A 25,151-nucleotide genomic window follows, 5' to 3' on the forward strand; every position below is an offset into this window, starting at 1 on the left:
CAGAACCTGCGCGGACTCTCTTGGATACAAATCTGTGTGTGGATGAGCGGCTGTTTGTGGATGTTTTTCAGTCCCTGAATGTTTTGAGCATCCAGCTGTTTTCTACCTTGGTGGTGGGGTGGAGGGGAGCCATTACATCACTTATGACCCAGATTCCCATGGGAAAGAGCTGCTGCTTTTGCCTCTTCCTGGTTGTTGTTGAGAATGAGATCATAGAATCATAGAACTTAAGATCAGAAGGGACCATTATGATCATCTAGTCTGACCTCCCGCAAGATGCAGGCCACAAAAGCTGACCCACCCACTCCTGAAATAATTCTCTCCCTTGACTCAGCTGTTGAAGTCCCCAAATCCTGATTTAAAGACTTCAAGTAGCAGATAATCCTCCAGCAAGCGACCCCTACCCCATGCTGCGGAGGAAATGCCCTCAGTGCATTAAGCTGGGGAAAGACTTGTAGATCAGTGAATACTTTTTAACAAAAATACTTTGCTGCTGGGTAGCAATGAGTAGAGGCTACTTTGTAGAGCAGGGTAAAATCAAGCCGATCTCCACATTCCCACACTCCGGAACTTCTAGGGATGCTTTACTGGAACACAGCTTCTGACCACGGACTCCACGGCGTTGGTCTGCATGTAGTTCCTGGAATGCCCTTGCTGGGTTTCCCCTCTAACAGGCCCCAGCATACTGCTTCTGTTGTGACTTCTTGCAGCAACCCCCCCCCCCCCCCCCCCCCATCGCTCATGCACACAAACTCAGAACAGATGTTTTCTCTCCTGTGGAGAGGTTTGTGCAGTTGCTGTAAGAACAACGCAGTGGCCCAAGCCAGACCAGCTACCCGCACCGCACTGCTCCTCTATTGCTGAGAGCCAGCGTGGGCTTTCGCCCTGCTAACTGATAGCTCAGCTCTGTCCTGTGTGGCAGCCCGGTGCTGATTGCCAAGAAGCCAACCATATTATTTAAATCTAACATAAGCAACAGAAACAAAGTTTGTGCTCTCTTTCAAGGGAGCTGGTGATGCAGGTGTATTTCATTTCCATAGCGCCTCCCCCAGGTTTGTGTCCTGTGCTCTTTGTTCCTCATTACAAAAAAGCTTGATTTGTTAACTCTTACCTGTAGGCGCTGACATAGCAAACATCTGTAACGAGGCGGCTCTCCATGCTGCCAGGGAGGGCTATAAATCCATTGATACTTTCAACTTTGAGTATGCTGTAGAGAGAGTCATTGCAGGTAAGAAGCCCTGACCTTTTTTCATTCTTTCCAATGCCTCCATGATGCTTGTCCTGCCTTTTGGCATATGGTTCTTCAGTGGGCAGAGGTCTAGCAAGACAGGTGGTTCTGCCCACGCTCTCCCCCTCGTACAGATAGGGCTTTGGGAAGCCTGCAGGTGCAGAACTGTGCTTGAGAGTCTAAGCTCTCCTTTTAGAACAGTGTTTAGCCCTTATGGTGCAGAGAACTTCCCAAACCTGAGCCCAAACTGATAGTTCTCAGCCTGGACTAGTAGGTGCAATCTGCTCCTATCACAAAAGGGAAACTCTGGAACCTAAGGAGGACAATTCACATGTTTGTTCTTCAATTCTTTCCATTTCTAAAATATGGCTTTCGGTGCCCATCCAGCGCTCTGGGCACCTATGGCATAAATATAAATAGCAAAACCGTGCTAAAGGGATGCCCCCTCCTCAACAGCCCTGAAAAAGAGGAGCTGTGCAGTGTGTCTGCAAGGTTAACAAATCCAGGTTCTGGTGGACCAAGTTGAGATGAGCTCTAAAACTGAGGAGCCATCACAGAGAACATCCTGCCAGCAACTCCATGTTATTTGAGCACTTATCCAACAATCCCAAGCCAGCTGCCATGTTTTCCCAGGTGCCAAAGTCACAACTGTCCCCCAATGAGCTGATTACATTTCAGGCTCTCCTCCCCAAACCAAAAACTCCAAACATGCAAATTATGAACTGTTCATGTAACAATCTGCAGCACACTGAAAATTTGTGAGCAGAGTATGTTTAATATCAAAATAAGCCAGGGACTGCACTGTACTAACTGTACACTACACTGCACTGATGGTAGTATTCCTTTTTAATTCTGTAAAAACCTATTTGAATTCACCTGAAATTGCCACAGAATTTTGAGTCTGCTGCACTAGAATGCTGCAGAATTTTGGTCCATTCTGCTGCAGAGCACACAGGGTCTTGATTATGAGAATGCAAATATTTGGCTACTTACATAGTACGGTGCCACTAGAAGAGGTGTGATACTGGACACACAGAAGAGGCTGCATGTTTGTCTAGTGAGGTGCTCTGCCAGATGGTTATGGTCCATGGGTCAGAACACTTGTGTTGAGTCAGTTGTTTCCTCATTTGGAGTTTTAGTCTTGTTTTATTATAAAGTGCTTAAATGCCCATGAATAGGTGCTTTCTAAACATCTTAAATAAGAATTGCAGGAGACTATTTACAATTTCATCTACCTTAAAAGTGCAATTCCCCATGAGCATTCTGGGTAATTCTGTGCACACTTGCACAAAGCCAGACACCTGGCTGCTTAGCAGCACCAAGTGTGGCCAGTGAAGGTCCTTCCAAGTTGCTCTGCAAAGGCATAAGCCAGCAAAGGCCAATGCTTGTTTCAGCTTCTCCTGTGGTGCAGCTGCTGCCTCAGCTGGAGAAAATGCCAGTCTCCTTGAGGAGGGACTTAGTTGAGTTTTCCATTGGTGGTCTCGCTTGCCTTCCCCAGTCACACCCAAAATGTTGCATCCTCATTCTGACGCATTTTGATTTTGTAACTAAGGTCTATGATGCAAGTCTGAGGTCATAAAGTGTTTTGAATCACTGAACAAACTGAGTTTATTAACCAGCAGGACTGTAGCTCTTTGGGTTAGGGGAGTCTGGAGCTTTCATGCTGCTGCCAAGCACAAAAATACTTAATGGTGCTGCTGCTGTCTTAACCGTCCACACACAACAATGTCATTGCTGGACTTCCCTGCAAGTGAAGGAGACATACCTCCGGTTTTTACTGCAAGTGTCTTTGCTTTAGGAAGAGTGGTGTTAAATCAAGGGATTTGATAGCAGGTGCTGAAAGCCACGTCAGCCTTAAACCCTTTGCTGTAACAAGGGAGAAGGGGTAAAGGTGCTTCTCAAATGCTGCTCACTGCCAAGGCTTCAAGCCTGGAAATGGGACCAGTCTGGAAGTCTTGTCTCCTGGGAATGAGGGAGAATGTATTGAGAAGATGGAGCAGTGTCTAATAGGCTCCCTGTGGAGGATGCCAGCAGAGAGAGCGGCTGTGCCTATGGTGGAGCCTGCTTGCACCCTTGGCTGCCTGTGGAACCCGACTAGTGCTGCATTAGAGCAGCATCCTCGGCACATTCTGTTCCTAAACAGCGTAAAAGCAAGCCCTCGGGGGACTCTCCTAGACGAGGCTGGCTTTATTCAAGGGAAGAAGCAATTATGCAGGAACATTCTGTGCTATTGCAAAGAGTTTCATACAGTCTCTCTCCCTGGTGGGTTGACAAGGAAATGCTTCTAGAATTAAATAATAATAATAATAATTAATAATAACCCAACCTGTGTTAAAAGAAGATTAAGGGACTGACCTTATTCTGATTAAAATTAAGGCCATTTTGATTTGAAGCTGCTGTTCCATCCTCATCATGGCTTCTGAGGCATAGCTCTTGCTGGGATCCCTGGGCAGTGATTGTACAAAACATACTTGAATGTAATTTGCAATTTCTTTGTTGAATAAGGCCCCTGGCTTTCTATTAACATATTTTAAACAATGTTTTTTCCAAGGTATCATACAAAATCAGTGCACTGCTGATGTTCTCCACTGAGCCCATTCTGCCCCCTACAGATCCTGGCACCATGCAGAAACAGCTGCTTTAAAATACTGGCACCTTGCACAGTACATGTAGTGGAGTTCTTGATGTGTACTGTACTCTGCATTTAGCATATTTTCTGCACATATGCTACAAGTTTGACTTCTATTCAGCATCTCTTCAAAATATTAATTGGGCTTTTTCCAATTTGTAGTGCAGTGGCATGGAAAATGGACATTAAAAATACCTTTTTTTCCTTTTTTGAGGAGAGGAGAGAACACTGAGAGTTCATCTTAATTTGCTAATTCCAAAAGCTTGGCCTCAGACTGTGAGGATTTAGACTGTTCCATGAATAACCAGCATGGAAAACCTTCCAAGACTTGCACTAAGCTTTCATGTGCAACCTTGATCTTGCGCTATTTCAGTGTTCCTAGTAGACTGAATCCTTGGACGGGGACCCTCTTCTGTTGCAGATGTTTATAATCTAAACATCTTGCATTTCTATGATGTCTCCTATCTAAGGAGTTCAAGGGCCTTACAGCCAAACTAAGCCTCAAAACACCCCTGCCAGCTCAGTGGTATCTTCATCTTGTAGATGTGGAACTGAGACACAGAAAAGTGAGTTGGCCAGGGTTACAGAGAGTCTGTGGTACACCTGATCCCAGATCTGAATCCTAGGCCTGTGCTTTAGTCATTAGGAAGGCGGAAATAATCTATTAAAATGTGTCTTAATTCAGCCCTTTGAAAAGAGAGACTAAGAGATCTCAGCTGAAAACATCTCATGCTTCAGTTCAGTGCAGAATGAAACAGCCTACACTTCAGGCTGAATTCTGCCGTGATTAACTAGTAAGGTGATAGAGGGCGCCTCTTTAACAGCACAGAATTGAAGCAGTGTTGCTTTTTCCATCTGGATGGGGTGGCAGGGCAGGCAAGAGTAATGAGCTCGCTAACTGTTACACTGCACACTTGGCTGGCTCGGAAAAGAGAGTGAACTCTGAGCTGGTGACAGGTATAAGCCAAGAACCCATTTTCCCAACTGAAGCTCTGTCCCTGCTTCCTCAGGCACTGCCAAAAAGAGTAAGATCCTGTCACAGGAAGAGCGGAGGGTAGTGGCTTTTCACGAGTCAGGCCATGCGCTGGTTGGCTGGCTGCTGGAACACACAGAGGCTGTGATGAAGGTAACCTAACTGTCTGCTATGAATTAATAACACAGCTCAGCGTGGGGGTGGGGAGAGGGTCCTTTTGGATTCCAGTCTAATGTACACTGATCATAATGCAACAGCTTGTGCTAAACTCTGCTGCATCATCCCTCACCTCTTCTGAACTTGGTTACAGTAACACGGCCAAGTACCCAATTAGGAAATCCATTATCAAACTCCATTAATAACGGTGATGCATTGCACTTTGTGCTGTTAATCTAGGGAATCATCTTCAGCCATCATTTTACGTTTAAAAGCTGAGCTGGATGTGCTCAGAGACCACAGTGTTCCCTGTGCACACTAAAGGAACTAAAATCTGCCTACAATTGCTCCTTGATGTGTATGTCCCTCCCAGACACACAGCATGGCCTGCGTGTGCATGCACAATCTTCCCCTCTCAGAGATAGCTTGCCAGCATGTTGGAAAACTATCGGTTGGGTCATCGCGTGTCCCTGGTTTGAAGGGATGCTTTTTGAGACTGGTAGGCTTGTGAGTTGGCCTGCCTCAGGAGGCACTCCATAGGAAAGGGCTTCCTTTCAGACCTGTGGGGCTGTATTCTCCCATGTGTTTCCTCCTACCCCAAAAAAGTCCTAACATTGGAATAAAATCTCCTACAGTATCAGAGGCTCATTTGTGTTACACTAGCACTAAACCCTGTTGTGTAGTGTTGCTTTGTTAAATGATTACTGCACTCCCAACATTTAAATGATCTTACAAATGATGCCTGTTTAATATAGAGCCAATTTCTGCTTGCCTTACTAACTCTGGTAATCCCACTAACTTCTGCAGGACATGCTCACAAGTGTGAAGTGAGTTGAATTTGGTTGATGGTTTCTAAAATCACTTTGGCATCTTGAGGGTTCACTGGCTAGTTGACTACTACCCTAAGAGTGACTTCCATGTCTCATTCCTCTCTGCCTCTCTCCGTAATGTCAGGAAGCACAATTGTGAAGGCAAATCTTTCAGTGTGGGAACGCTGTCAAGGGACATTGTCACTTTTTGGCCTCCTGTGCCTGTAATCTCAAGGGTTCCCTCACACAAGTGCACCCCAGAGCCTCTCACAAATCTAAAGTTAAATAGAGAATCTGAATATCTTCCTCTCCTCTCCCTGCTTGGATTCTGTTTCATAGCCCCTGTTCTCTGAAATTGGCAGAGGCTTTTTGTGTGTTTCAGGTTTCCATAGCCCCTCGAACAAATGCTGCCTTGGGGTTTACTCAGATCCTCCCGAAAGACCAGTACCTCTTCACCAAGGAGCAGCTGTTTGAGAGGATGTGCATGGCGTTGGGAGGGAGAGTGTCTGAAGCCATCACCTTTAACAAAGTCACAACGGGTGAGGAGCCAGAACCTTGCACGGGTTGACCCAGATGAGGTGCCAGGCTAACAGGGCCCTTCCCTTACATAGAGGGGAGATAGCTGTCTGCCTCCCTGGCTTTCAAAGCATGTTGGTGTATAAGGAGCTGTTCTGTAGAGACACTCCTGTACAGCACTGTAGATCCTCAGCTGCCTGCCCTAGTAACACCAGCTGGAGGAAGTCAGGGTGGGGAGAAGGGGGATTCACCTCCAGTGTCATTGTCTTTAGGTATAACGTGTGGGAGAATAGCATTAATCTTTGAAATCCAAGTGGAGGGGGTGGTTTTCAGAAGTGTACAGCATTGGCCTAACTCTGTTCACAATGAAGCCAAGAGTGAAAATTCTATATAAGAATGGCCAGACTGGGTCAGACCAAAGGTCCATCCAGCCCAGTGTCCTGTCTTCCAACAGTGGCCAATGCCAGGTGCCCCAGAGGGAATGAACAGAATAGGCGATCATCAGGTGAGCCATCCCCTGTTGCCCATTCCCAGCTTCTGGCAAATTGACCTGGATGGGAGCAGAGCTAGACCGTCGCTGAGCAGTCTCAAAATCCCCACCTTGAAGCATTATGCTATGTGCCACGAACTTCAGTGTTCTCTCTCTAGTCTCTGAAGCAGTTTACAGGCTGTTTAGAAAACCTGACCCTGGGTCTTTGCTTACCTGTTTCCTGGTGGTGATCTGAGCAGCAGATGTATCTGCAGACTGGGGAGTGGGGTGAAATATTGAATGAGTTTTTTGATCATGGGTTTGTCCTCATCAGTGTGTAGGTCATCTTTTCCTAACTGACATGCCGGCCTGCTGGCTTAGGCTTATTCCTAGAGGCTCTGGCTGCAGCATGCTGTAGCCTAGAGCCTCCTTCTTTTAACAAATGAGGTGAAATACTGTGTTTTCAAACTCTGAAGGAGGAGTGAGGGGAGATTGTGCATTGTAGGAGCTGTCAGTAGAATGTGTGACAGTTTGTCCTGGGTTAGTTAGCAAAGTCAGTGGTTGGGGTGGGCTGTTCAGCTACACAGATCTTGCAGCTCTGAACTCCTGACTCGCAGAGTGGGTTGTGCTGAAGGTGCTCCAGTTGCTACACCTGTCAGCTCTGTGATCCCATGCTGAGTTCCTGTCTCCCTGTCTCTCTCAGGAGCAGAGGATGACCTGAGGAAAGTGACCAAGATAGCCTATTCGATGGTGAAGCAGTATGGAATGGTGCCCAGCATTGGGCATCTTTCTTTCCCAGAGTTGGAGCGCACGCCCGGGGTAGGTCGGCGCCCCTTCAGCCAGGGCCTTCAGCAAATGATGGACCATGTAAGTCTCTTTGTCCTGGCAGCTTCCCTTTTGTTCTTTTCTTCTCTCACTTCATTTAAAAAACCGAATTGCAAATAAAACTGGCAGCCCACTATTTTGTGTTCACTGGCCATTTAGAAGTAAATGCCTCGAAACCAGCACAGGTTTGTTCTGTGTCACCTTGGTAGGAACGTTCACTGAGTCCTAACAGGCAGAATCATGTGAAGCTGCAACTTCTGCACCAGTGATGCTGCTGATTTGAACCTCAGTTAGTTGCCATAAAATAGGTTGCAGTGCATAAAGACGTAATCTCTGCAGAGAGCTGCAGTCATGATTTCAGCGTGACCGGAGCTGACGAGATGGGGCAGAATGGGGGACAGGGTGTGACTGTAGCTAACTTTTTTGAGGGTGGAGTGGGAAACAAAATAAGGATGGGGTGATTGTGGGATTGAGAGTAGATGCCTGGATAGGGAAAGACACTGTGATTATCTGAGCGTATCCATCCCCTTCACGTTCATGCTACTCCTGAGGGCATTCTGTGCCAAAACAGTAAAAATTCTGTGCACAATATTTTAAAATTCTGCAAATTTGATTTGTCAAGTAAGTGTGGAAACTCCAGCATGACATTGGGGCACACAGGCCACTGGCTACACAGAGGTGGGAGGTCACTGTGCAGCTCCTCCCCAGGACACAGACTCAGTGATGATGCTGCACCCAACCCTGGCACAGCACAAGGACCGGGCCTGCCCCAGAAACACCCCACGGTGCTGCCCCTCCGTGCCAGGTGCAGACAGGCTCAGCAATGCAGGATCCAAGTGTTGAGGGGCTTAGTTTGGGGGGATCCAGATGTGAGTTGTGAGGGTTCTGTGTGGGGCAATCTGGGTGCGGGCCGCTCAGTGGGGGATCTGGGTGCGGGGGGGGGTATCTGGATGCACAGGGGCTTGTTGGGGGGTTCTGGATGCAATGGGACTCTGCAGGGGAGTCCAGGTGAAGGTGGTTGGGGCTCAGTGAGGGGGTGTGTGTGTCTAGGATGGGGAGGGAGCGAGCTGGGCCGTGGAGTCTGGGTGTGGGGGGCTTAGTGAGGAGTTCCAGATGCTGGGGGAGTGGGACTCAGTGGGTGGGGATCCATGTGCAGCTGGTTGGGGGCTCAGTAGGGTTGGGATTCAGGTGTGGGGGCTTGTTGGGGTGGTGCAGGGGAGTGGGGCTTGGCGGGGGATTCTGGGGCTCAGCGGGAGGGTCTGGGTATGAGGGGGTCTGGATGCATGAGGGTTGGGGGGAGTAGCTTCCTGTACAGGGATTCTTTCCCCTGCAGCTGAGGAGCGATGGGTGCAGGAAGCTGGGGGAGGGGGAAGTTTGCAGAGCTTCCTGCATCTGGGGGAGAAATCTGGGGGTGGGTCTGACACAGCCCCAGATGCCATGCAGGAGAAGAGGAAGTCCCATCCTCCTCAGCCTAGCCGGGACTAGCAGCTGAGCCCAGCGCCGAGTAAGAGCCACCAACAGGGTCTTCTCCAGTCCTGCCCCACTGTGATTTACCTCTCTGCCGGCTGCCCTGGGCTCCCAAAACATACTTCTGGGGAGGGTCGTTTGGCTGCTCTTGTGGCTTCCCTTTGCTTCCTGGTTAGAAAGTTGTTTTTTCTGCAGGAAGCAAAGAAATCAGTGGGAGACATAAATTCTGTGCATATGCAGTGGTGCAGAATTCCCCCAGGAGTAACAATTTGCAATAAACAATACTGTGTGGTGTCTGGATTGTGAAAAGATACGTAGCTAAAAATCTCAAGAATAGAATTTTTGTTTCTTTGGTTTCTAGATTTCTTGGACACCCTGAAGGAGGAAGAGAGCAGGTGTTTGTATTAGGGCGGGTTGAAAACTTCCAAGTGAAACTGTTTTTAAACAGAAAATGGGGTGTTCTCACAAAACATTGCATTTTGTCAGTGTCTGCCTTCTCCAGACAGTGTCAACTCATGAGAAACCAAACACTTGAAAACTGAAATGTTTTGATTCAGAAATGCTACCATGGTGCATTATGGGAATTACAGTTCAGCTACCTCCTTATCTATGGCCAGGTTTCCCAGCTGGACTACATCTCCCATGATGCCCCACAACTAGGGACTCACCTGCTGTGCTGTGGCAGTTCATCAAGAGAGTAGACTAGTTTTTAGCAGAAAATCTTTGATTCTTTGGTTTTAAAAAAAAAAGAGAGAAAACCAACTTTTCCATAGGGACAGGACTTTCTGACCAGCTGCTCTTTGTAAATCATGTCTCTAGGCACAGCTCATCATTTATATGAACATAGTGTTCATTCATCTTTGTCTGTCCATTATCATTATTTCTCACTTCTCTTCCCAGGAAGCAAAAGTGCTGGTGGCTCAAGCATATAGGCACACAGAGAAACTCTTACTGGACAACCGGGACAAACTGCAAACGGTATGGACTTCATTAGTGCTTCTGGCATCATTGCAGCCACCAGGTCCTTGGTTGCTAGTGTCCTGGGGAGTGGTGGTGGTACTTTCAGGAAGCAGTGTTTCTGTGCTTATCTTCCAGCTTTAAGAAGTCATGTGGGGTCTGGTGCATTTCCAGATTGCAGGAAGCAAAGGAAAAAGAGACTTTGAGCTGCGTATCTGGTTAGCCATTGGATTAGGACTTGGCATGCATGTGTGTTTGCAGTGGGAACTTTCTTTAGTGGTGAATGATCTGAGTCTCTAGACATTAACTGGTGGTGTTCAGGGACTCACTGCTCGGTAAGAGAGGTGCTCTCTGTGGAGAGGCTTGATGGGGGTAGTTGAAGGTTAGACTCTAGCACAGAACTGCAGTTCCTTTATGTTTACTTCCATGGTGACTTTCTGATCCTGGGATGCCAAATATGGGACTGAGGTGTAATTTACACCACTGCAAGGAGAATAGATATTGGCCTTGCCTGGAGGAGTCTGCCATGTCAGAAACAGCATGTCTGCCAGAGTCAAAAAGCAAGTGCTGCCTTTACCACTGCAGCTGGGGACCAGTCCACAGGAAATCTACGTGGGGATTGAAGTGGACGGTATCTGAGGGGAGGAATAACGGGACGTGGAGCCTTTTACCTCCATGTCACCAGTGTGAATGAGTTGATAGTCTCAGTTCACATTGTTAAGCTACCGCTGCAAGTGTTACAGGGCTGGCTGCAGCTCTGCCCCCTCAGGTGTCAGATTGTGGGCCTTTACCTATCCTGGGATGGAATGTCACAATTCTCCCACTCTTGGAGCAGGGCCTGGGCTATCATACCATGTGTATCAACTGTGCTCACCCGTTGGCCCAACGGAGTATGGACACCTTTGAGTCTTCCTTTAGGGAATCTGTGACCAATGAGATATAATGACCAGCCAGCCTGCTTCAACCACAGTATTGTTCGCTTTAACAGTGGGAACAGACCATTTAAAGAAAAAGGACTTGAATACAACTGTCTACACACACATCTGTCTTACCTAACTGCTGACATATTCATTGGTAATGTGGGCAGTCCTGTCACTTTCACACACCTGAATGGACCTGGAGAATGAACTTTCCTCCCAGGCCTAGAGAATTTCTGTCCAATGGGCAGTGAGGAAAACTTGTGTTGCCGTTGTCTAGATTGTACCTATCCTATGGAGGCCTTTATTTTCATTGACTGTTAACCTGGCACCTTTCACAAGTGTTCGCACAAGTGCAAAGTCACGTAAGTGTATGGAATAGAGGGGCAGACCTTTCTACCTCTGCTCCTTGGACCTCATTCAGCTAAAGTGATTCTCCTGGTCACTTCTCCAGGCCAGCAGCTAGAGATCACCTGCTTAACTTATACCCCAGTAGCTGTAGATTGCTGAGCTTACGGGAACAGAGCATCAAGTCGTACTCTGCTGTGAGAGTGCCCCTGTCCCCAAAGCTCTCCTGGCTGTTTCTCAGTCTTTATAGCAGGTGCCAGCTGCGCAAAAAGTTGCATATTGCCCCCCCAAAACTACAGATAGACGAGATCTACACTAGGTACTTCTGCTGGCATAGCTATGTTGGTCAAGGTGTGAAGCCAGCAGAAGCCCCTAGCGTAGATGCGGCTATAGCAGCAAAGCTGCACTTTTACTGATGCAACTTGTAAGGGGTTGTCTTACTAACCAGTACAGAACAAGCTTTGCTGATGTAGCTGTGACCACACTAGGAGCACTTTGCCGGTATAACATATTGGTATTTCTATACCAGTAAAGTAGCACATCTTGCTTTGGCTGCATCTTTGTCCAAATACACCTCTACCCCGATATAACACTGTCCTTGGGAGCCAAAAAATCTTACCGCGTTATAGGTGAAACCGTGTTATATCAAACTTGCTTTGATCTGCCGGAGTGCGCAGCCCTGCCCCCCCCCCCCTCCACCTCCAAGCACTGCTTTATCGTGTTCTATCCAAATTCATGTTATATCGGGGTAGAGGTGTATATACCTTGATATTGTTTGCTGCATACAGTCATGGACAAACATCTTCTCTTCTGTTTTAGCTGACCTCCTGGGGAGGATAGCGGCATGTCCTGGAGATTCTTCACCCCAAGCACTAGCTGCCATGTCAGCATGCTCTCCTTTATGCCTTGCCAGAGCTGCCACTAACTTTTCTGAACTCAGTGTATGTACACTCACCTTCTGCCCTGTCTGCTCTTTCTAGCTGGCGAATACCCTCCTGGAGAAGGAAGTGATAAACTATGAGGACATGGAAGCCCTGATTGGGCTGCCTCCTCACGGGCCAAAGAAAATGATCGTTCCTCAGAGCTGGCTTGAAGCAGAGAGAGACAAACAAGACACAGGTGATGAAGAACCACCCCAGCAACCCCAGACCCGGGAAGAGGAGGAGGAACCCAGTTTAAGACCAGTATGAAACCCATTCCTAATCCGGAATGGGAGAGGAGGGCTTTAGAGGCTTCCTTCCAGCACTATACCGGGGTCCTTCCCCTTTCAGCTGCAAGGTCAAAGGCACTGAGAGACCAGAGCAAGGAATCTTTGTGTTGTCAATATCCTGCCCCAACTTCTGGGTGTCTCAGAGGGAGGCTGTCTTCAGGGAGGGATTCTGCAGCTGGTTATCTCTGGGGTTGGGGATTCCTGATGCAAGCACAGATATAGTTGGTCATGTAAGGCAGAAAGGGGTAATACATGGGTTCAGAATTAATTTAAATGCTAAAATCTCTTTTGAGCTCATCACAGTGTAAACGCTCAGCATCTGTGCTGTGACATGGGTGTGCGCTGCCATTCCTTCCCACGCCACAGCTTCAGAAGTGTCTCTCTGTCGGGCACAATCATGGAGTCCACTCGGAAGGGCTCAAGGCAGTTTAAGACACAGTATTTTCTACATGACTTGTCTGTACGCTTTGATTATCTCTGCTCAGAGTTTAAAAATATACTGACTGAGAGAACAAGGTTCACTGGAGTAAAATGGTCTTTACGCATTGTTATATCGACCATATTAATAAATGCAGGAGGATGGGGCATTCTAACATGTACATGAGACCTGTTATGACAAGTACGCAGTTCTGCAGATTTAGGGGCTTCCTCTGCCAGTTGATCTCTCTGATAGCTCTGTGCATGTCTCTATGGGGATGTTTTGGTTGGTTTGGGGTTATCAGTTCGTGGATTATCAACACTGTTTTTGAGTTATCAGTTTGTGTGCAGGTACTGGCCAACCCACATGTCTAAAATCCAGTCTAGGATCTACTTTTACATCAGAAGCCCATTTTCCAGATCAGGACTCTGAACACAAGTGCATTGAGAGGCTGAGTCTAGATGTACTGTTTCTTTTCTCAGTAGGAACTTGAGAAGCACCTTTCAGTAAAGACTCTGGGATGGAAGCCCGTGTGTTCATTTGCATTGCTTTCTACAGGGGGCTTTGGACTGAACTCCTTTACTTGTGTTCAGACCTTTAAGTCCTCTGCAGAAGAACCTTGTTGTGGCATGATCATTCTCACTCCACAATGAGAGCATCTGAAATATCTGTGCATTGATATCTGGAGTATTTTGCTGGCTGGCTGTATAGTGTGCCCTTTTCTCTTACTGAGGATTATTCCATGAGGATTATTGTCTGTGTCCCTGAAAGGCCCCAGTCCAGATGCTCCCCCACCCCAGTTTCTTCTGTAGGGGACTAAGAGGTCTGAACGCAAGTGAAGGACTTCAGTCTACAGCCCCCTGTAGAAATCAGTGCAAATGAACACGCCTCGCATTATTGCCATCAGACTTCCATTTGTGGAGAACTAGACAAGACTTTTGAGGCAGCGGATGTTGTGTTGTTCAGATGAAAAGGATCAGGGGTGGCTCCAGGGTTTTTGCCGCCCCAAGCGGCGAAAGGGAGAAGGGGGGAAAAAAAAGGCCACGATTGGCGGCAGCTCCACCGCGCCGCTTTCTTCTTCAGCGGCAATTCGGTGGCAGGTCCTTCCCTCCGAGAGGGACCGAGGGACCCATTGCCGAATTGCCGCCGAAGAGCCCGACGTGCTGCCCCTTCCCCTTGGCCGCCCCAAGCACCTGCTTGCTCAGCTAGTGCCTGGAGCCGGCCCTGGAATGGATGCAGTTATCCAAGGCATTCTTACCCACCATCACTTATCTGATGCAGAGCCTCCTTCTGTCTCAGGACTCCCAACCTCTGCTGGGTTTAGGAGTAAGGCTGGGTCCTGAAAATTGACCTGCCTGGTCTCTCTAGGCTACTGTAGGGCAATGCCACCTGCCTGACCCACTGGTTGTACGAGTTCTAATGCCAGCTCAGTGTTGGCACAGCATTCTGTAGTAGTTTTTACTTGTTAATCTTATGGTTTTTCTTCTAGTCTGGGACTTGATATTTCCATTGCTTTTTCCCTTTTTTTCTTTTTAACATGATGGGCTTCCCCTTTATTCTTTGAACTCTAGAATTTCACCTGCTATAGAAACTGTATTCACTTCTCAACCTTTTAAAAATTGTCTCAAATATGTTCTGGGCCTGTTAGCATGCATACTTGGAATCTGGTAGCACTGCTGTTAACTGTAGTGTGAATACAAATGTAATGCAATTGGTTTGGGACTTTTCTTAATAAACAGCAGGCTCCTGTGTTTACAGTATCCTTACCAGTCTGATCATTTTGAAAGACCTGCCTGTGCAACCTGCAGCATCTAGTGGTGCTTTGTCATTCCATATTCTGGCACAGGATTGACTTTTAACTGATCAGACAAACGGAGGTATCCACATGCAGAAAAGTGCTTTGTGGAGCAGATGTTGCAGCATGGCTGGGTCACTGGCTGTGACAAGCGAAACCTGCGTTAGAGACCACGACAAATCTTTATCATCTGACCACAAAATGCATCAGTCATCAAATGAACTGTAAAGCAGAAGTGATGGGAGACTCCATGAAGTCACTGCTTGTGTCAGCTCAACAAGTGCACCTGCTTCCCCCAGACCTTTTCCCCTCATTGTGTCTTGTACGGAGAGACTGCCTTACAAGCTTAGGATCTTAGTTTTGCTCTGCTTTCATGTGCATTGAAGCCAGCCCCATTTGCCGGTCACCGGGATCCTCTGCAATGAGGGCAGGAAGCTGCTCGAGAGCTGCTGTTTCTTGCTCCTACTCCTTGGGGAAGCATCAGGCCTCATCCCAAAGCCCGCACTTGAGTCCGTGCGGGAGCTGACTGATGGTAAGAAATGCCAGTTAAGGTGGACAGCAGGTCGCACATCAGCAGTCTTGTGGGACAGCTCTGTTCATGCTAAGTGTAACACCCTGTGGGAGTTTGGGTCAAGGCAGATGTAGTCTGGCTGTGTTCTAAATGCTGTGAAAGTGGCCATAGCCACCTTGAAAAGAATGTGTCGTGTGAATGTCTGAAAAATTGTCCTCCAAGCACTCGCAGTCCTCTATTGGCGGTGGTACGAGACTTATGAGGGCCCCTCTCCTTCCTCACTTGACTTGAATGAGAACTCTGGTCTGAGAAGAAGCAGCCATTAAAACATGGGGCAACACTGGGTATAGGAAGTAGTTTGAGAAGGGGCTGGGATGAGCTGGGTAAGCCAAAGCAGGTCTAACGTGCAGGATCTAGACATGAGCCCATACCAAAACAGTGCCACAGGCAAGAGCAGGCAACTGCCACTCTGGAGGAGAAATGTACACGTCTATAGGAATTATTCATCCATGTATATGTAACCAGGCATATATGCAATTTGGGGGTTGATAGAATGCATACATGGAGTAGGAACAGCATAGTTACACTCTGGGCAGCTGTAATTTTATGTCACCATTTTACATGCAAGTATGTGTGGTAATAGAAGTGCAAGTTACCTCTAGGCCAAGGCTACTGAGGTATTGGGCAGTCCGGGGCTCAGGCCATTAGATCAGGCTACTCTCTCTAGGACTGCAGGGCTCTCGGGAGGATGCATACACAGGGATGTATTCAGTTCTGGAATCTAAAATAAATAATGTAGGGGACATGGATGTGGCTCGAATACTTCAAAGTAGCTTGTAAATTAATTGGACTAATGTTTGTGTTGCACTCCAAAGGTGTAGCTCACCATGTAAATGCTAAGCATTATTGCTAGATTATTTTTTAAGATCATGGGCTTGATTTACAGCAAACTAAATAAGAACTTGCTGCTGCAAATAGCTTCTATATGTGCTACACCAACAGGACAATTCCTGACTAGGATAATCAGTTTCACAACATAATTATTTTTGAATAGTCACGAAAGTTCAGTCTAGGTTGCGATTGTTCCTCTTTGCTGTTTGTGTATCTTATTTAAGTTACTTTGTTTTACTGTGGGGGGTGGGTATGGAATTTGAGGGATTAGTGTACATGGTCTAGAAATTAGGACCAAGATTTTAAAAAATAAAGTGAATCTTGTACATGGTTGTAGGCTGACTGGTCTGTAATTCCCTGGTTGTCTTTGGTTCCCCTTTTTAAAGCTAGGAATTGTGTTTGCACTTCTCCAGTCCTCTGAGACCTCACCCATCTCCCATGAACTGTCATGGATGAGCAACTTTAGCGCTTCCTCGATGCAGCCAGCTGCCTTTCCCTAGCCCACCTGGTGCAGGTAACGGCACTCATGGGTTTTTCATACGCGGACGCTTTAAAACGGGCGCCATCTTTGTAAAGGGCAGAGGGCCTTTGACGAGATAAGCGCCGAAGCTCGCTGGGCGGGTCTCCCGCTATCCTTTATTCTAATTGGTCAGTAACTCGTTCAGTTTCCGCTAGGCCTGATATCCCAGCGTGCCCCGCGTCACTCCCTCCTTTTCCGGTCGGCCATTTCCCCCCGTGGAGGTAGGTTTGAGCGGAGGCCGGGCCCTGCAGGGTTATCCGTCTCCATCCGCCGCCTGGGCGGCCCGTGGGGCCCGGGCCCTGGGCGGCCCAACGCAGGGGGCCGCTCCCCGGCGGACAGGGGCCGCGCTTGGGCAGGTGCCGGGCCTGGGGGCCGCTCCCCGGCGGACGGGGCCGGGCATTCGCCTCAGTCGTTCCCAGGGTGGCGGCCCGCGCGGGGCTGCCGAGCCTCAGCCCTCGGGGTCTGGGGGGCTGTGCGGTCTGGCCGAGCCGCGCTGGGCTGCTGGGAGCTGGTTCCACCCGCTGTTGCAGGCCGGCCTGGCCGGGCCTCTCTTGCGGCCGCCGCTTCCCCAGCTCGTGGGGTGCTGCTGCCCAGGGCTGGGCCCTCGCCTCGCTCTGCTATTGAGGGCCGCTTTCTGTAACCCCAGCCTGCCGCGAATTGCGGCTGTCATTAAACGTGCGCCTTGTGTCTGCAGGGATATAAGCAATCATGGCACCCAGTCGAAATGGCATGATCTTGAAACCCCATTTCCACAAAGACTGGCAGAGACGAGTTGCCACGTGGTTTAACCAGCCTGCTAGGAAGATCCGCAGGTGAGATGCTAAGGACAGCTGGCTGCATGTGTCACTGAGACCAGTGTCTGGTGAGATGCGGGGGTTGAGTGCCTCTACCTGCCTTGTGACGTCGAGATCACTTACTTGGGAATTTTGCCCCCGTGTCTCCTGTGGCATGTTGTGGTGGTTAGAGAGTGATTAAAAGTTACCGTGATTGTAAACACAGAGGCCAGTAAAACAGTTTAATGCCTTTAATTAGGTCTACAGTCAAATGATGAAAATTCTCCGGAATCTCTGCACAACATTGATGATTTGTTTGAACCCTTTTTTAGCTGATGACTGTAGCTTACTATGAGCGCATGTAGTCTGGCCTTGTTCACATCAGTTACTAGAGGACACATTCCTTACCTCAGCAAGTTTGATGTACCCTTATGTTTCTCTGGGAGGGTCCCCCTGGGCATTTAGAAGATTGTCAGTGTAGAAGTTATGTATCTTATACAAACATCCTTTTGTTGACTGCTGTGATATTTCTCTTTGACCAGGAGGAAGGCCCGTCAGGCAAAGGCTCGGCGCATTGCTCCACGCCCAGTGTCAGGGCCAATCCGACCCATTGTGAGGTGTCCCACTGTTAGGTACCACACAAAAGTTCGTGCTGGCAGAGGATTCAGCTTGGAAGAGCTGCGAGTGAGTATAACTGGTTGGTTAGCGTCTCCTAGTAGAGTGTGCTCTCATGCATCAGATAAATTCTATAAATCTGTCCAGGGTTGGGTGGGTGCAGAGTAAAGTATCCAACTGTAATTTGGTGTTTCAACTCAATTTTTTGTTTTTGAGTTGGTGAAATGAACTCCGTGATATATTTCCCTGTCTTGCGTGGCCTGGTTAGTCTGTCAGTAGTTAGTGTAAGATGTAAGCAGCTGAGAGTGGTTGGTAAATGGATATCTGTTTAAACTGGCTGTGCATGTGGCCGTTTTGGAATTTTCTAGGGCTATGTCTTCGTGGCAGCGCTTTAACATGGCTGTGTAGTTGCAGCACCCCCACAAGGGGAGTAGCTACCAGCGCTGGTGCACTATCTACACCAGGGGTGGCAAACTTGGCCTGATGGGCCACATCGGGTTTCAGAAATTGTGTGGAGGGCAAGTTAGGGGAGGCTGTGCTCTGCAGCTGCACTGCCCCAGAAGCTTGACGCTCAGAGCATTAAGAGGGAGGGGCCTGGGCCTAGCCTCCTGGGCCAGGAGCTCAGGGGCTGGGGAGAACGGTCCCATGGGCTGGATGTGGCCTACGGGCTGTAGTTTGCCCATCTCTGGTCTACACTGGCGCTTTACAGCACTGAAATTTGCAGTCCTCAGTGGAGTGTTTTTTCACACCCCTTAGTGAGAAATTTGCAGCGCTGTAAAGTGGCAGTGTAGACAAGGCCTAGATAACACAACATTATTATTCAGAGTACAGGATGGTGGTTGCTATAGGTGTGTAATTGCTGTAAATACAGAAAATGGACAATATGTGTAGGATAAATATGAAAGTAGAGAATTAGTTAGCTTAAGTTTGGTTAAGAAAATATATATATGTTGTAACAAAAGGCTCTGATTAGCAATTAGAAGGAAGGCCTTGAAAATAAGTTAAGGCCAGAAGGAATGAAGTAGGGCAGATGCAGGGGGCTGGACTAGATGACATCTTGAGGTCCCTTCCAGTTCTGTGATTCTATGTCTGGTTCAAAGAATAACAAATGAGGTAAAAGAGCTAAAAAGGAGGCCTCTGACCCTTGGAGATGACTGCAGATGGTTTTAAATAAGACCAAGAGAATCTGTCTTAAAATGAGCCAACATGGCCCTTGCCAACCCACACACCAGTAAAGCATGTGTGAATCCAGGGGCAATGGCAAAGCTGTTGGCAGCAAGGAGAGGAGGAAAGGCCTTGGGAAGAGAGGAGTTTGTAGATCTTCATCCAGGTAGGACTGGAAATAAGGGTGAACTGTCTGAAATTGGTTAACTGAAGTCAGTACTTGGCAATGACATCACTTGTTTGAAGAGTATAAAAAAGTTCATTGCCAATACCTGCCTGGCCACGCTAGAGCCGACCAATATGGGTCTAAGCATGCTGAGTTTAACCTGTTTGTAAGTATCTTGATCAAATGTTTTGTTACAGTTTGGATGTAGTAAATTATTTATGCATGTTTAGAGTAATTGTATCACTTTGGATTTAATAAAGGAATTTATGGTTACGTTAGTGTTTGGTGGCTTCCAGTATTCATATTAATTTCAGGCATTCCAATAGTATGGGAATGAGATGTGTAGGCAGCAGCAAACATGAACACAAGCTTGTTTTGAAAATGAAAGAGAGATGGTCAACTTGCCAGTTGAACAAAATTCCAGGGTTTTAAACCACTCAACTTCAGGCGAGAGGAGGGAGGGAGTGAGTGTTATGGTAATGCAGCCTTATGGGACAACAAAATCAAATGTCTACAGGACTGTTCAGCACTAAGAAATAGTTTGCTTCCTTTGGTTCTCTGGTATTTTTTTAATGGCTCATGATGTAAGTGATACCTGATAGAGCATTGATTTAAACCTTCCTAGTATAGCCAGCTTCACCAGTCAGGTCGGCATATGTGATTGAAATGGCCCAGTTGCTTGTTACAGTTGGAATTGCACATTGCAGTGTAATGTATAATTATATAAGGACCCTTGCTTATTTCAGTAGGTGAAAGTGGTGTCCCCCATTCTTTTCCCTGTGGCCTCAGATTTTGTGCCCTCCTTTTGCTATTTGAAGGAGTGTTGACCTCAGACTTGAAAGCTGCATAACATGTAATAAGTTTGTGTTGTCTTATATTTGAGTCTAATCGTTTTTGGAGATGCCTTATCTGTTGTTGTCCAACATCTGGGCATAGCACAATTCATATTTCTTAATCACCACTCCTGCTTCTGATGGGCCTTACAGTCAAATGATGACACTTTCTCCGGAATCTCTGTAGTCTCTGTGATGACTGTATTGAACCCTTTTCCAGCTGATGACTGTAGTGGCTTCACTCAGTAGCACAATGGCATAACAGTCACTTGAAGGTTGACATTAACTCTCTTGCTTTACAGATGGCTGGCATCAATAAAAGGGTTGCCCGGACTATTGGGATCTCTGTGGATCCCAGACGACGCAACAAGTCTACAGAATCCCTGCAGGCCAACGTGCAAAGACTGAAGGAGTATCGCTCCAAACTTATCCTCTTCCCAAGGAAGCCCTCTGCACCCAAGAAGGGAGACAGCTCTGTAAGTACATTGGGTTCTGGAAGCTTTTAGAGGCTCAGTGGTGCTGAGGGTTGGTTATGGCTGATCCTCTAATGTTCTACTGTAAAGTGTTGTTTACTTAGACACATCTCCTAATGTAATGCCCCTGCACGGGAGGGCTCTTCCACTGGCAAAGGGTTGATAGAGCAGCCCTAGTCTGCCGTCCGGTGGCGGGGTGAGCTTGGGTGTTGGCCAGGGTATGTGCTATAACATGTACCAGCTCTGTTGTGCTGGGAGCTGGGCCTGGAGTGTGGAGTGTGCAGTGATGATTTAAAGACACATTGTTGGGGGGGAAGCTGCCCTGAATCAAAGCCATGATAGATTTAGCAACTCTCTCACCACGTCTGATTTTTGCCTAAGCAGTTGAAATTTAGTAAAAGCAGTTGATGAGTTAGGGTGGATAACGAGCCACAGATTCCGGAGTATTTGTCTTGCTATGTAAATAATTACAAAAGAGAGCAATGAGAAAAAATGAAGGGACAGAGAGGTTTTATCAGCTGAGTAGCCTACAGAGGTGGTGAGTTGGTCAATTTTAGGGGAGTTCCACCTATCAACCTGTAAATCTTAATACAGAGAAAACACTTGTATCGGCTAAGATTCTGAAATGAGGTGCATTTCCGTGGATTTCTTTGCTCCAGCTATGTAGGCTCTGTGTTTCCAATGAGGAGGTATATGTAGTGAAATGAAAGATTTGAAGAAGGGGATTTCTAGGCAACATCCATAGACTCTTATGTGCTCTAGGCTTTTTACCTGTATTTAAACATGCTTCTTGCTTAAATGTTTCTAACATGGCATAGTCTGCCTGCAGGAATTGGGTCAAAGTATGTTAAAACTTTTTCAAACTGGTCAATGAGCTTTTCTCTGCCTGCATTTATACTGGCTGGCTAAACTATATTAAATGTGGCTTTGTTGGAACTTTTTGTCAGGTTAACATTTTCCCTAAGCCCATTGTAGACAGCCCTGGAAAACATCCCTTTGAACCTTGTTTGGGACTGCTGGAGGTGTGGATGTGAAGAAGCTGAAGTAGAAACTACTTTATATGCAGACTAAAAGTTTCCCTTTTTCTCCAGCAAGGTCTTCTGTAACAATTCCTGGAGTGTCATGCGAATATCACTGATAACTGGTACAACTAGAACCTAAAATAGTGTAGTCCCGTGTGTTCATATCCTAGACTGGTTAGCAAGGCAGATCTAGTTGTGAATGTTTAGCACCAGCACAGCTTTAAAATGGTACAATGAACTTGAAATATAGCCAGTTTCAGAGTGAGATAAAAATCGTTAAACGTATTGTCTCCTCCCAAGGGTCTCTTTCTTAATTCTTGTGCCTTCTGTTGCCACATTTTAAAATGTTTATTTTCCCTGTTGTTTTGCGTGAGAGCCAGACAAATAGAGGAAGCTGAATGCTGTTTGAATATACAAAGTAAACTGCAAAGTAACTTTTCTCTGTCTGATATGGGAGCCAGAGACGTTACTGGAAACAATAGTAAACTTGAAATTTTTTCAGGTTGGTTTAACTTTTTTAAAGTTGGTGTTGTGCACTTGAATCAGAGCTTTACATTCTTGGTTCCTGTTTTTGGTGTGGCCAGGAGAGGCAGTTTGGTGGTGGAGTAATGGTGATGCATCAGCACCTTGTCATGCCCTCAGGATGACTTTGTTTCCTTCCATCTTTCTTAACTGAGCATAATTAATAGGTCACACTCCCCAGTGCATTTGCAAATTCTGGGTTCAGTTGAATTTCTCTTAAAAACAAGTCTGCTTTAGGCTGGCCCCTTCAAAATACTAGCACGTCCTCTGTTGGAGTGGGAAATAGCACACTTCTCCCCTTGTGTTTCCAAGACTTTCCATAGTGTGTGTGTGTGTGTGTGTGTGTGAGTATAGGGCCCTCTCTTCAGTCTGAAATATGGGCCAGAATTCCTGAGGTCCAAACCATGGAACTTTTTCTGTTAAACATGTACTGCTAGATTCTCCAGTCAGATCACCAAGCTGGGGGCTTGCACACAGGTCTACGTTTTAGTTAATATATGAAACTGAAGAGCTTATGTTTTGCTCCAGACGGTACGTTCCCTAACCCAGGCAGCTCCCACAGGCCTGCCACCAAAGGAGTCAGCTTGTCTGGCTGAACTCAGTAATCACTTGTTTCCTCTGTTACACAGCCAGAAGAACTCAAGATGGCAACTCAGCTCTCTGGCCCTGTTATGCCAATCAGGAACGTAAGTGAACCTGCAAATCATGTGCTTTGTTTGATTGTTCAGAAGTTAGATGCTTCTGTGATGTATCACTAAATACTAGAGAGAACCGACTCGACAGAAATGGGTTTTTTCAGTGCTGCATTGTGACACTGCAGATAAGTTTCACTGTCTGTATACTGCAGCAGTTACCTTGAGACAAAAGAACAAGAGCTTGTTAAAATTGACCTCATATTTCTCTAGTACAGTGGTTCTTAACCTGGGGTGCACGCATGCACCCCCTGGGGGTGCGAGATGCCCTTTCTGGGGGTGTGAGACATGCCAAATTTTTTTAAAAGGTAAATCATCGAAAACACAAATTAAGCACAGGCACGGAAGTACAACTACTTTGTTTCATCAAACCTATGTATTTATTAACGTTATACATTTTTTAACCATTACTGTAATATACAAACAAAAAATATATCTAGGGTTAAAGAACTGACCTACTTCAATGATTTTTGATAAGGAGTGCGAGGACGTATTTTGAGACCCAAAGGAGTGCAGGCTGCAGTAAAGTTTAAGAACCACTGCTCTAGTAAAATACTGTTGTTGTGGGGGTTTGGGGTTTTTTTTTTTTTTTTTTTAAATCTCAATATTTTACTGTGAGAGTGTAACTTTAGCAGGGTCTCTGGAGTTTTTGCCATTGCGTAATGAGATGCACAGAGCTGACTGCTTTAAGCTGCACTAAAGTTTTGCCAGTGTAAAACACTGAAACCTTGAGTCTTTTAACCAACTGTTGGTTAAATCAGAGCTCCCTTGAGGGAGCCGAAGGGCAAGTTCATGGGCAGTGGTTTTCTGGGGATAGACTAATGGATGCAGTTTCAGCTCTGAGAATTTGTTCTGAAATGGAGGGTTCTGCCTGCAGCAACTCTGAACTGAGGGTGGAAGGTTAGCAGCTGTCCATGCACAGCCCTGTGCTTTGGTAATTTAGTCTTCAGTGACCCAGGGCTGGTCGCTCTTATACTAAGGATAACATGACAAGCTGTTCACTTGTTCGTTCACTGCAGTTTGTTCTAGAACCATTGCCACTTTTGAAGGGTTATATTTGATGCTTGGTGGTGGTAATCCACGAATGAGTGTAAACTGACTGTGAGGTAAATCTCAATCTACCCTACGGTGGTTATTCTTGGAGTTTCTTCCCTCACCTCATCAGTGGTGTGAGCTGAGAAATACAGAAACTGAATAAAATGAGGTACCTGATTGAATAGTGTTGCAGGCATGGCTTCCTGCTTTGATAAAGCACCCCTGCCAGTCACCGGGTCCTGTTGCTAGTAGAAATCTGTACCAGGAAGTAACTCTTCTAAACATTGAATAGACCAGAGGATTCCAGAGAAGATAGTTACACAGTCTATCTGGCTCTTGTTTCTGCTAGGTTTACAAAAAGGAAAAGGCCCGTGTTATCTCTGAGGATGAGAAGAACTTCAAAGCCTTTGCCAGCCTGCGTATGGCCCGGGCAAATGCCCGGCTCTTTGGAATCCGTGCTAAACGAGCCAAGGAAGCTGCAGAGCAGGATGTGGAGAAGAAGAAATGAACTGTTCTCCCTCAAACTGTCAATAAAAGAGTATAGAAATGTAACCTGGTGTGGTGTCGTCTTAGGCCAGATGCAAAGGGATCCGGAATAAAGGAAGGTGATACTTCTGACACGAAGTCTATACTCAGCAGTGTTTGTTAGTTTGTTCAGCTGCATTCTAGCCATGTGTTTGTATAAAAGTAAATTGAACTGTAGTCTCAACTGGTTTGCTCACTGCTTCTTCTGAGATGAGCAGGCAGTAGGCTCCTGGCATTGTGGGTGGCAGGTACTCATTCAGTCTGGGTGGAGTTGCCTTAGGTTTAAACAGTTACGTTTTCCCCTCCACTTGCTGTTTAATCATAGCTGCTTTGAGGGAAACCGGAGCAGGTGAATCTTTAATCAGTAGCCAGACACAGCCCTGCATTGCTCCTCTCTTCTTAAGGAGCAGCCTGCTCGCTCTTGCCTATAAGAAACAGGACTGAAATTTCCAGTGTGTGGAGGACTTGGCTGAATCAAGTTGTAAGAGAGTACTGAATTTGATACAGTCCTAAACTACCACTGGGGGGCGCCTGTCTTCGTGCAGCACTAACTACATGGGTTTTTTTTCGCTGACAAGCCAGTCTAATACCCTGTAAAACTGCTGTGCAGGTTTCCTTAGTAGTGCCTGGGCTTTCCAAAAGGAATTGGTAGAATGTAGGATGCCAATCTCAGCTGTGGTATGTATGGTGTC

At 46.8% G+C, this 25,151-nt stretch overlaps 2 protein-coding genes and 2 non-coding genes across 6 annotated transcripts in view; all 4 read left to right on the plus strand.

The window, feature by feature from the left end:
* SPG7 (SPG7 matrix AAA peptidase subunit, paraplegin) overlaps positions 1–14,022 on the plus strand; it is a 68,446-nt gene extending 54,424 nt beyond the window's left edge. For 2 of the 3 annotated variants that reach the window (XM_039503588.1, XM_039503586.1), the window contains exons 12-18: positions 1,118–1,228; positions 4,868–4,983; positions 6,178–6,334; positions 6,766–6,816; positions 7,484–7,647; positions 9,973–10,050; positions 12,275–14,022. In XM_039503588.1, coding sequence (XP_039359522.1) covers positions 1,118–1,228; positions 4,868–4,983; positions 6,178–6,334; positions 6,766–6,816; positions 7,484–7,647; positions 9,973–10,050; positions 12,275–12,484 — 887 coding nt within the window. In that variant the 3' untranslated portion in view covers positions 12,485–14,022. The remainder of the gene's footprint in view (positions 1–1,117; positions 1,229–4,867; positions 4,984–6,177; positions 6,335–6,765; positions 6,817–7,483; positions 7,648–9,972; positions 10,051–12,274) is intronic. The other variant, XM_039503587.1, reaches the window with a different exon arrangement.
* Positions 14,023–16,703: 2,681 nt separating this feature from the next.
* Positions 16,704–24,486, plus strand: RPL13 (ribosomal protein L13). The gene is made up of 6 exons (XM_039503589.1): positions 16,704–16,860; positions 17,334–17,451; positions 17,955–18,096; positions 20,493–20,666; positions 22,837–22,893; positions 24,284–24,486. The coding sequence occupies exons 2-6, from the start codon at positions 17,348–17,350 to the stop codon at positions 24,440–24,442; spliced, it is 636 nt and encodes a 211-aa protein (XP_039359523.1). The 5' UTR covers positions 16,704–16,860; positions 17,334–17,347; the 3' UTR covers positions 24,443–24,486.
* Positions 17,685–17,769, plus strand: LOC120384882. Its single transcript, XR_005589156.1, has one exon. It is a non-coding gene; the product is annotated as a small nucleolar RNA MBII-202 (small nucleolar RNA).
* On the plus strand, positions 20,349–20,433 carry LOC120384872. The gene has a single exon (XR_005589147.1). It is a non-coding gene; the product is annotated as a small nucleolar RNA MBII-202 (small nucleolar RNA).
* Positions 24,487–25,151: the final 665 nt, after the last annotated feature.

This window comes from Mauremys reevesii, linkage group 16 (genome assembly GCF_016161935.1).
Source record: "Mauremys reevesii isolate NIE-2019 linkage group 16, ASM1616193v1, whole genome shotgun sequence".
Lineage (NCBI taxonomy): Eukaryota > Metazoa > Chordata > Testudines > Geoemydidae > Mauremys > Mauremys reevesii.